Source organism: Camarhynchus parvulus, unplaced genomic scaffold (assembly GCF_901933205.1).
Source record: "Camarhynchus parvulus unplaced genomic scaffold, STF_HiC, whole genome shotgun sequence".
NCBI classification, from domain to species: Eukaryota; Metazoa; Chordata; class Aves; order Passeriformes; family Thraupidae; genus Camarhynchus; species Camarhynchus parvulus.
This window is the reverse complement of record NW_022148978.1, coordinates 1-11,353: the sequence shown is the minus strand read 5'-3', so window position 1 is coordinate 11,353 and position 11,353 is coordinate 1. Positions and strand designations below refer to the sequence as shown.

Sequence of the window (11,353 nt, the reverse complement as noted above, 5' to 3'; positions counted from 1 at the left end):
TTCCTCCAAATTTTCTCCAATTTTCCCCCAATTTTATTCTCATTTTTCCCCAATTTTTCCCCAATTTTCCCCTTTTTTCTCAATTTTTTCCCCATTTTTTCCCCAGTTTTTCCCAATTTTTCTCCAATTTTTCCCCAATTTTCCCCAATTTTCCCCAATTTTCCCCAATTTTTCCCCAATTTTTTCCCATTTGTCCCCCAATTTTTCCCATTTTTATCCCAATTTTCCCCAATTTTCCCCAATTTTTCCCTCATTTTTTTATTTTTTCCCATTTTTCCCATTTTTCCCCCATTTTTACCCAATTTTTCCTCAATTTTCCCCCAATTTATTCCCAATTTTTCCCCAATTTTCTCTTAATTTTTTTCTCCAATTTTCTCCATTTTTTCCCCAATTTTTCTCCAATTTTTCCCCAATTTTCCAACATTTCACTCCAATTTTTTCCTATTTTTTCTCCCAATTTTTCCCATTTTTTCCCCAATTTTCCCCCCCCAATTTTCCCCCAATTTTCCCCCAATTTTCTCCCATTTTTATCCCAATTTTTTCCCAAGTTTTCTCCCATTTTCCCCCAATTTTTCCCCCAATTTTCCCAATTTCCCCCCAAAGTTTCCCCCATTCCATCCCCACCGCCTGCGTGCGCCAGCACCCCCTGCGCAGCTTCGGGAATGCTCTCGAACCAAAAATCAACTTTCATTCTCTCTTACAAGGTAAAAACATTAATTTTATTTCTTCCCCAATTTTTCCCCATTTTTTTCTGATTTTTTTGCTATTTTTTCCAATTTTTTCTCCAATTTTTCCCAATTTTTCCCCAATTTTCCCCAATTTTTTCCCATTTTTCCCCAATTTTTCTCCAATTTTCCCCAATTTTTCCCAATTTTTTCCCATTTTTTCCCCCATTTTTTCCCTAATTTTTCTCCAGTTTTCTCCATTTTTAGTCCAATTTTCCCCCATTTTTTTCTCCAATTTTTCCCCAATTTTTCCCCATTTTTCCCCAATTTTTCCCCAATTTTTCCCCTGATTTTTTTCCCAATTTTTCTCCAATTTTTTCCCAATTTTCTCCATTTTTTGTCCAATTTTTCCCCCAATTTTTCCCTCATTTTTTCCCCTTTTTCCACCATTTTTCCCCAATTTTCCCCCAATTTTTCTCCAATTTTTCTCCAATTTTTCCCCATTTTTCTCCAGTTTTTCTCCAATTTTTCCCCAATTTTTCCCCAATTTTTTCCATTTTTAGTCCAATTTTCCCACGATTTTTTCACCAATTTTCCCCCAATTTTTCACCATTTTTCTCCAATTTTTCTCAATTTTTCCCCCAATTTTTTCCCAATTTTTTCCCCAATTTTTCCCCAATTTTTCTCCAATTTTTTCCACTAATTTTTTTGGCCACTTTTTTATCCCATTTTTTCCCAATTTTTCCCCAATTTTCCCAATTTTTCCCCCAATTTTTCCCCAATTTTTCTCCAATTTTTCCCCAATTTCCCCCATTTTTTTCTCCAGTTTTTTCCCAATTTTCTCCATTTTTTGTCCAATTTTTCCCCCAATTTTTCCCTCATTTTTTCCCATTTTTCCACCATTTTTCCCCAATTTTCCCCCAATTTTTCTCCAATTTTTCCACCACTTTTTCCCCCAATTTTCGCCCCAATTTTCCCCAATTTTTCCCTGTTTTTATCCCAATTTTCCTCCAAATTTTCTCCAATTTTTCCCCTATGTTTCCCCATTTTTCCCCAATTTTTCTCCCATTTTTCTCCCAATTTTCCCCAATTTTTTCCCCATGTTTCCCAATTTCCCTATTTTTCTCAGATTTTTTCCCAATTTTTTCTCTATTTTTCCCCCAATTTTCCCACAATTTTTCTCCAATTTTTTCTCTAATTTTCCCCAATTTCTCCCCATTTTTCCGAATTTTTCCTCATTTTTCGTCCCAATTTTCACCCAATTTTCTCCCAATTTTTCCCAATTTTTTCTCAACTTTTCTCCAGTTTTCCCCCAATTTTTCCCCAATTTTTCCCCAAATTTTTCCCCAATTTTCCCCCAATTTTTCCCCATGATAAATTTCATTTTTATTTCTTTCCAGCCCCTTTCCCCACGGCCTCTCTGGCTTTCCCGGCCAAGACTCGCTCCCCTCTCGTTCCCGTCTCCGTCCCCAAGGCTCCGGAACCTTCCGAGGATCCCAAGAATTCCCCGGATTCTTCCAACGTAAGAACCCCAAGAAATCCCCAAAAAAATCCCCCAAAATTCCCCAAAAATAAAAAAAAAATCCCGAAAAAATCCCCAAAAATCCCCCAAAAATTCCAAAAAAATTCCCAAAAAATTCCTAAAAAATCCCCCAAAATGCCCCAAAAATCCCTAAAAAATTCCCCCAAAATTCCCAAAAAATTCCCCAAAGCATCCCCAAAAAATTCCCTAAAAATGCCCCAAAAAATCCCCAAAAACTTCCCCAAAAAATCCCCAAAAATCCCCAAAAAATTCACCAAAAAACCCCAAAAAATTCCCCAAAAATGCCCCAAAAATCCCCCAAAAATTCCCGGGGTCCCCCAAATTCCCCCCCAAAAAATCCCCCAAAAAAATCCCAAAAAAATTCCCAGAAAATTCCCCAAAACCCCCAAAAAATTCCCGAAAAAATCCCTAAAAAATTAGAAAAAAAAACCCAAAAATTCCCAAAAAATTCCCAAAAAATCCCCCAAAAATTCCCAAAAAATCTCCAAAAAATGCCAAATTTTAATTCAATTTTGTCTAAAATTTATTTTAATTTTTCCCGATTTTTTTCCCCATTTTATTCTGAGGAAAATTTGGGAAAAAATGGGGAAAAATTGGGAAAAGAGTTAGAGAAAAATAGGGAAAAATGGGGATGAAAATTGGGGGAAAAATGGGAAAAAATGAGGAAAAAATGGGGGGAAAATTGGGATAAAATTGGGGGGAAATGGGAAAAAAGAAGGAAAAAATGAGGAAAAAATAGGAAAAATTTGGAATAAAATTGGGGAAAATTTGGGAAAAATTGGAGTAAAAATGGAAAAAAAATGGGGAAAAATAAGAAATAAATGGGGAAAAATTGGGAAAAAATTGAGGTAAAAATAGGAGAAAATTGGGGAAAAAATAAGAAAAAATTGGGAAAAAATGGAGAAAAATTGGAATAAAATTGGGGGAAAATGGGGGAAAATTGGGGAAAAATTGGGGAAAAAATAAGAAATAAAATGAAGATATATTGAGGAAAATTTGGGGTAAAAATGGGAAAAAATTGGGGGAAAATTGGAATAAAATTGGGAAAAATTAGGGGGGAAAATTTAGGGAAAAATTGGAAGAAAATTGGGGGAAATTGGGCAAAAATCAGGAAAAAATTGGAGAAAAATTGGGAGAAAAATGGGAATAAAATGGGGAAAATTGGGGAGAAAAATGGGAAAAATTGGAGAAAAATTGGAATAAATTTGGGAAAAAATGGGGATAAAAATAGGAATAGAATTGGGGAAAAAATTGGATAAAATTGGGGGGAAATTGGGAAAAAAATTGGGAAAAATGGGGAAAAATGAGAATAAAATGGAAAAAAAATAGGAGAAAATTGGGGGGAAATTGGAATAAAATTGGGAAAAATTAGGGAGGAAAATGGTGAAAAATTGGGATAAAATTGGGGAAAAATTAGGAAAAAATTGGAGAAAAATGGGAAAAAATTGGGGAAAAAATTGGAGAAAAATTGGAATAAAATTGGGGGAAATTGGGCAAAAATCAGGAAAAAATTGGAGAAAAATTGAGAGAAGTTGGAGAAAAATGGGGAGAAAAAATTGGAATAAAATGGGAAAAATTGGGATAAAATTGGGAAAAAATTGGGGAAAAATTGGGGAAAATTAGGAAAAAATTGGGGAAAAATTAGGGGGGAAATTGGGAGGAAAATGGGAAAAAATTGGGGGAAAATTGGGGAAAAACTGAGAAAAAGTTGGGATAAAAATGGGGAAAAATTGGAATAAAATTGGGGGAAAATTGGGATAAAAATGGGAAAAAATTGGGGGAGAAATGGGAATAAAATGGGGAAATATTGGGGAAAAATGAGAATAAAAAGGAGAAAAATTGGGAAAAAATTAGGAGAAAATTGGGGGAAAATCAGGGATAAAAAGGGAAAAATTGGAATAAATTTGGGGGAAAATCGGGAAAAAAATGAGGAAAAAATTGGAGAAAAATTGGAATAAAATTGGGAAAAAATGGGGAAAAATTGGGGAAAAAGATAAGAAAAAAATGGGGAAATTTGAGGAAAGTTTGGAGTAAAATTGGGGAAAATTGGGAAAAAATGGGGAAAAATTTGGGGGAAATTGGAGAAAAAATTGGGGAAAAATTGGGGAAAAATTGGGGGGAAATTAGGGAAAAAAAAAGAAATAAAATGAAGATAAATTGAGGAAAATTTGGGGTAAAAATGGGAAAAAATTGGGGGAAAATTGGGATAAAAATGGGAAAAATTAGGGGGGAAATTTAGGGAAAAATTGGAATAAAATTGGGGGAAATTGGGCAAAAATCAGGAAAAAATTGGAGAAAAATTGGGAGAAAAATGGGAATAAAATGGGGAAAATTGGGAGAAAAATGGGGAAAAATTGGAGAAAAATTGGAATTAGTTGGGGAAAAAATGGGGATAAAAATAGGAATAGAATTGGGGAAAAAATTGGATAAAATTGGGGGGAAATTGGGAAAAAAATTGGGAAAAATGGGGAAAAATGAGAATAAAATGGAAAAAAAATAGGAGAAAATTGGGGAGAAATTGGGATAAAATTGGGAAAAAATAGGGAGGAAAATGGTGAAAAATTGGGATAAAATGGGGGAAAAATTAGGAAAAAATTGGAGAAAAAATTGGAATAAAATTGGGGGAAATTGGGAAAAAATCAGGAAAAAATTGGAGAAAAATTGAGAGAAGTTGGAGAAAAATGGGGAGAAAAAATTGCAATAAAATGGGGGAAAAATGGGAATAAAATTGGGAGAAAAAATTGGGAGGAAAATGGGGTGGAAATTGGGAAAAATTGGGGAAAATTTTGGAATAAAAATGGGGAAAAATTGGAATAAAATTGGGGGAAAATTGGGAAAAAATGAGGAAAAAATTGGAGAAAAATTGGGAAAAATTAGGAAAAAATTGGGGAAAAATTAGGGGGAAATTGGGGAAAAATTAGGGGGAAAATTGAGGAAAAACTGAGAAAAAGTTGGGATAAAATTGGGGAAAAATTGGAATAAAATTGGGGGAAAATTGGGATAAAAATGGGAAAAAATTGGGGCAAAATTGGGATAAAATTGGGGAAAATTAGGGAGGAAAATGGTGAGAAATTGGGATAAAAATAAGGAAAAAATTGGGGAAAATTTGGGAGAAAAATGGGAAAAATGTGGAGAAAATTGGAGAAAAAATTGGAGAAAAATTGGAATAAAATTGGGGGAAATTGGGCAAAAATCAGGAAAAAATTGGAGAAAAATTGAGAGAAGTTGGAGAAAAATGGGGAGAAAAATTGGAATAAAATGGGAAAAATTGGGGGAAAAATGGGGAAAAATTGGGGGAAAATTGGGATAAAAATGGGGAAAAAATGAGGAAAAAATTGGAGAAAAATGGGGAAAAATTGGGGAAAAATTGGAGTAAAATTGGGGGAAATTGGGAGAAAAATGGGGAAAAATTAGAGAAAAATTGGAATAAATTTGGGAAAAAATGGGGATAAAAATAGGAATAAAATTGGGGAAAAAATTGGATAAAATTGGGAAAAATGGGAAAAAATTGGTATAAAATTGGGGGGAAATTGGAATAAAATTGGGAAAAATTAGGGAGGAAAATGGTGAAAAATTGGGATAAAATTGGGGAAAAATTAGGAAAAAATTGGAGAAAAACGGGAAAAAATTGGGGAAAAATTTGGAGAAAAAATTGGGGAAAAATTGGAATAAAATTGGGGAAAATTGGGAGAAAAATGGGGAAAAAATTGGAGAAAAATTGAGAGAAGTTGGAGAAAAATGGGGAGAAAAAATGGGAATAAAATTGGGGAAAATTGGGATAAAATTGGGAAAAATTGGGGAAAAAATTGGGATAAAAATAGGGGAAAATGGGGAAAAATTAGGGCAAAATTGGAACAATAAAATTTGCATAAAATTTGCATGAAATTTGCATGAAATTTGCATGAAATTAAATTTTTTTTTCCAGGTTTACGAAAGGGACGAAAAGCGAGCAGATGGCGAGCCTGGAGGGGCTGATGAAACAACTGAACGCCATCACCGGTTCCGCTTTTTAATCCCCTAAAATTCCCCAAAAATTCCCCAAAAATTCCCCAAAAATTCCCCAAAATTATTGGAGTGAAAATTCCCCAAAAAATCCCCCAAAAAATTCCCACAAAATTCCATTTTTTCCCTCATTTTTAGGGGAAAAAATGGAATTTTTTGCCCCAAAAAATCCCATTTTTTCCCTCAAAAAATTGAATTTTTTTGTATTAAAAATTAGGATTTTTTTTGCCCAAAATTTGGGAATTTCAGCCCAAAAAAATTGGAATGTGTTCCATTAAAAATTGAGATTTTTTTGGCCCAAAAATCCGATTTTTTTAGTCAAAATTTGAATTTTTTTGGTATTAAAAATTAGGAGTTTTTTTGCTAAAAATTTGGGAATTGTAACCCAAAAAAAAGGGAATGTTTTCCATAAAAAATTGGCAATTTTTTTCATTAAAAATTTGGGGGTTTTTTTTCCCCCAAATTTGGGAATTTTTCCCCCAAAAATTGAATTTTTTCTATAAAAAATTGGGATTTTTTTCCCATAAAATTTCAATTTTTCCTAAAGAATTTGAGATTTTTTCCTAAAAATTGAAGATTTTTCCCCAAAAAATCAATTTTTTTCCCCAAAAAATGATTTTTTCCCAAAACTTGAAATTTTTTCCTGAAACAAATCAGAAATTATTCCCAAAATTGAATTTTTTCTATAAAAAAATGGGATTTTTTAGTCAAAATTAAAATTTTTTGTCCAAAAAAATTGGAGCATTAAAAAAATATTTTTTTTGGAAAATTTTTCATTAAAATTTGGGAATTTTTTCCTCAAAAAATTGGAATTTTTTTTCTCAAAAAATTGGAATTTTTTTGTCCCATAAAATTTGGATTTTTTCCCCAAAATTTGAAATTTCTTTCTTAATAAAAAATTATTTTTTTCCCTGAAAATTTGGATTTTTTTCTCAAAACATTTGGGGATTTTTTTCCCAAAAAATTGAATTTTTTTTCCCCCCAAAATTTGGAATTTAAAAAAAAAAATCAAATTTTTTTCATAAAAATTCAAAATTTTTCCCCAAAAAATCAAATTTTTTTCCTCCAAAATTGAAATTTTTTTTCCCCAAATTTGAGAATTTTTCCCAATAAAAATAAAAAAAATTTGCCCAAAAATTGAATTTTTTTTTTTAAAAAAATTCAAATTTTTTCCCCCAAAATTGAAATTCTTTTTCACAAAAAATTAGGAATTTTTTCCCATAAAAAATTCAGAATTATTTCCCCAAAAAATTGAATTTTTTTTCTTTAAAAATTCCCAAAATCCCCAAAATTTTTGGAGTGAAAATTCCCAAAAAAATCCCAGAAAAAAAATCCACAAAATTCCATTTTTGCCCTCATTTTTAGGGGAAAAATGGAAATTTTTTGCCCAAAAAATCCTGAAAACTTCCCCAAAAATTGAATTTTTCTATAAAAATAAGGGAAAATGAGAATAAAAGGAAAAATTTTAGAATTTTAACCCAAAGAATTGGGAATGTGTTCCATAAAAAATTGGGAATTTTTTCCCTAAAAATGGAGAATTTTTCCACAAAATTTTGGGAATTTTGACCCAAAAAATTGGATTTTTTTCCCTAACTTTTAGGAATTTTTTTGCCCAAAATTTTGGGAATTTTAACCAAGAAAATTGGATTTTTTTCCTAAAAATTTGGGGTTTTTTCCCCAAAAATTTGAGAATTTTTTCCCTTAAAAATTCAATTTTTTTTCCCGAAATTTTGAGGTTTTTCCCCAAAAAATTGAATTTTTTTTTTCCTCAGAAATTGAAATTTTTTCATCCCCAAAATTGGAAAAATTCCTTAAAAAAATCGGGATTTTTAACCCCAAAAAATCGAAAACTTTTGCCCTAAAATTTGGAGTTTTTTCCCCAAAAATTTGGGATTTTTCTCCAAAAATTGGGCAAATTTCCCCCCAAAAATTGGGATTTTGAACCCCCAAAATGTACAAGATTTGTCCTTCAAATTTGAATTTTTGTTTCCCGAATTTTGGGGTTTTTTTTCGGGAATATTTGAAAAAATCTTTAAAATTGCATTTTTCCCCTAAAAATTTTTTGGAATTTTAACATTGGGGGGAAATTGGGATAAAATTGGGAAAAATAGGGAAAAAATGGTGAAAAAATTGGGATAAAATGGGGGAAAAAATGGAAAAAATTGGAGAAAAAATTGGAATAAAATTGGGGGAAATTGGGAAAAAATCAGGAAAAAATTGGAGAAAAATTGAGAGAAGTTGGAGAAAAATGGGGAGAAAAAATTGGGATAAATGGGGAAAATGGAATAAACTTGGGAGAAAAAATTGGGAGGAAAATGGGGTGGAAATTAAAATTGGGGAAAATTTTTGGAATAAAATGGGGAAAAATTGAATAAAATTAGAAAAATTGGGGAAAAAATTTGAAAAAAATGGAAAAAATTGGGGAAAAATTAGGAAAAAATTGGGGAAAAATTAGGGGGAAATTGGGGAAAAATTAGGGGGAAAATTGAGGAAAAACTGAGAAAAAGTTGGGATAAAATTGGGGAAAAATTGGAATAAAATTGGGGGAAAATTGGGATAAAAATGGGAAAAAATTGGGGGAAAATTGGGATAAAATGGGGAAAATTAGGGAGGAAAATGGTGAGAAATTGGGATAAAAATAAGGAAAAAAATTGGGAAAATTTGGGAGAAAAAATGGGAAAATGTGGAGAAAATTGGAGAAAAAATTGAGAAAATTGAACAAAATTGGGGAAATTGGGAAAAAATCAGGAAAAAATTGGAGAAAAATTGGGAGAAGTTGGAGAAAAATGGGGAGAAAAAATTGGAATAAAATGGGAAAAATTGGGGGAAAAATGGGGAAAAATTGGGGGAAAATTGGGATAAAAATGGGGAAAAAATTAGGAAAAATTAGGGAAAAAATGAGGAAAAAATTGGAGAAAAATGGGGAAAAATTGGGGAAAAATTGGAATAAAATTGGGGGAAATTGGGAGAAAAATGGGGAAAAAATTGGAGAAAAATTGAGAGAAGTTGGAGAAAAATGGGGAGAAAAAATAGGAATAAAATGGGAAAAATTGGGAGAAAAATGGGGAAAAAATGGGGAAAAAATTGGGATAAAAATGGGGAAAAAATGAGGAAAAAATTGGAGAAAAATGGGGAAAAATTGGAGTAAAATTGGGGGAAATTGGGAGAAAAATGGGGAAAAATTAGAGAAAAATTGGAATAAATTTGGGAAAAAATGGGGATAAAAATAGGAATAAAATTGGGGAAAAAATTGGATAAAATTGGGAAAAATGGGAAAAAATTGGTATAAAATTGGGGGGAAATTGGAATAAAATTGGGAAAAATTAGGGAGGAAAATGGTGAAAAATTGGGATAAAATTGGGGAAAAATTAGGAAAAAATTGGAGAAAAATGGGAAAAAAAATTGGGAAAAATTTTGAGAGAAAAATTGGGAAAAAATTGAATAAAATTGGGAAAAAATTTGGAGAAAAAATTGGGGAAAAATTGGAATAAAATTGGGGAAAATTGGGAGAAAAATGGGGAAAAAATTGGAGAAAAATTGAGAGAAGTTGGAGAAAAATGGGGAGAAAAATGGGAATAAAATGGGAAAAATTGGGAGAAAAATGGGGAAAATTGGGGAAAAAATTGGGATAAAAATAGGGGAAAATGGGGAAAAATTAGGGCAAAATTGGAACAATAAAATTTGCATAAATTTACATAAAATTTGCATAAAATTAATTTTTTTTTCCCCCCAGGTTTACGAGCAGGACGAGCTGAGCGAGCAGATGGCGAGCCTGGAGGGGCTGATGAAACAACTGAACGCCATCACCGGTTCCGCTTTTTAATTCCCCCAAAAATCCCCCAAAAATTCCCCAAAAATTCCCCAAAAATTCCCCAAAATTATTGGAGTGAAAATTCCCCAAAAAATCCCCCAAAAAAATCCCACAAAATTCCATTTTTTCCCTCATTTTTAGGGGAAAAAATGGAATTTTTTGCCCCAAAAAATCCGATTTTTTCCCTCCAAAAATTGAATTTTTTTGTATTAAAAATTAGGATTTTTTTGCCCAAAAATTTGGGAATTTCAGCCCAAAAAAATTGGAATGTGTTCCATTAAAAATTGAGATTTTTTTGGCCCAAAAATCCGATTTTTTTACTCAAAATTTGAATTTTTTTGGTATTAAAAATTAGGAGTTTTTTTGCTAAAAATTTGGGAATTGTAACCCAAAAAAAAGGGAATGTTTTCCATAAAAAATTGGCAATTTTTTTCATTAAAAATTTGGGGGTTTTTTTTCCCCCAAATTTGGGAATTTTTCCCCCAAAAACTTGAATTTTTTTCTATAAAAAAATTGGGATTTTTTTCCCATAAAATTTCGAATTTTTCCTAAAGAATTTGAGATTTTTTTCCTAAAAATTGAAGATTTTTCCCCCCAAAGAAATCAATTTTTTTTCCCCCAAAATTGGATTTTTTTCCCAAAACTTGAAATTTTTTTCCTGAAACAAATCAGAAATTATTCCCCAAAATTGAATTTTTTTCTATAAAAAATTGGGATTTTTTTAGTCAAAAATTAAGAATTTTTGTCCAAAAAATTGGAGCATTAAAAAAATATTTTTTTTGGAAAATTTTTCATTAAAATTTGGGGATTTTTTCCTCAAAAAATTGGAATTTTTTTTCTCAAAAAATTGGAATTTTTTTGTCCCATAAAATTTTGGATTTTTTTCCCCAAAATTTGAAATTTCTTTCTTAAAAAAAAATTATTTTTTTCCCTGAAAATTTGGATTTTTTTCTCAAAACATTTGGGGATTTTTTTCCCAAAAAATTGAAAATTTTTTCCCCCCAAAATCTGGAATTTAAAAAAAAAAATCGAATTTTTTTTCATATAAAAATTCAAAATTTTTCCCCAAAAAATCAAATTTTTTTCCTCCAAAATTGAAATTTTTGTCCCCAAAATTTGAGAATTTTTCCCAATAAAAATAAAAAATTTTTGCCCAAAAATTGAAATTTTTTTCTTAAAAAAATTCAAATTTTTTCCCCCAAAATTGAAATTCTTTTTCACAAAAAATTAGAAATTTTTTCCCTAAAAAAATTCAGAATTATTTCCCCAAAAAATTGAATTTTTTTTCTTTAAAAATTCCCAAAATCCTTAAAATTTTTGAAGTGAAAATTC

At 30.9% G+C, this 11,353-nt stretch overlaps 1 protein-coding gene across 1 annotated transcript; it reads left to right on the top strand.

Annotated features, from left to right (window-relative positions):
- Positions 1 to 603: 603 nt before the first annotated feature.
- Positions 604 to 10,043, top strand: LOC115917200 (netrin receptor DCC-like; the record flags this gene model as incomplete). The annotated part of the gene is made up of 3 exons (XM_030970929.1): positions 604 to 704; positions 2,066 to 2,187; positions 9,944 to 10,043. Coding segments are annotated over 3 exons (313 nt in total), but the record flags the coding sequence as incomplete, so codon positions are not given.
- Between the last annotated feature and the right edge of the window lie 1,310 nt (positions 10,044 to 11,353).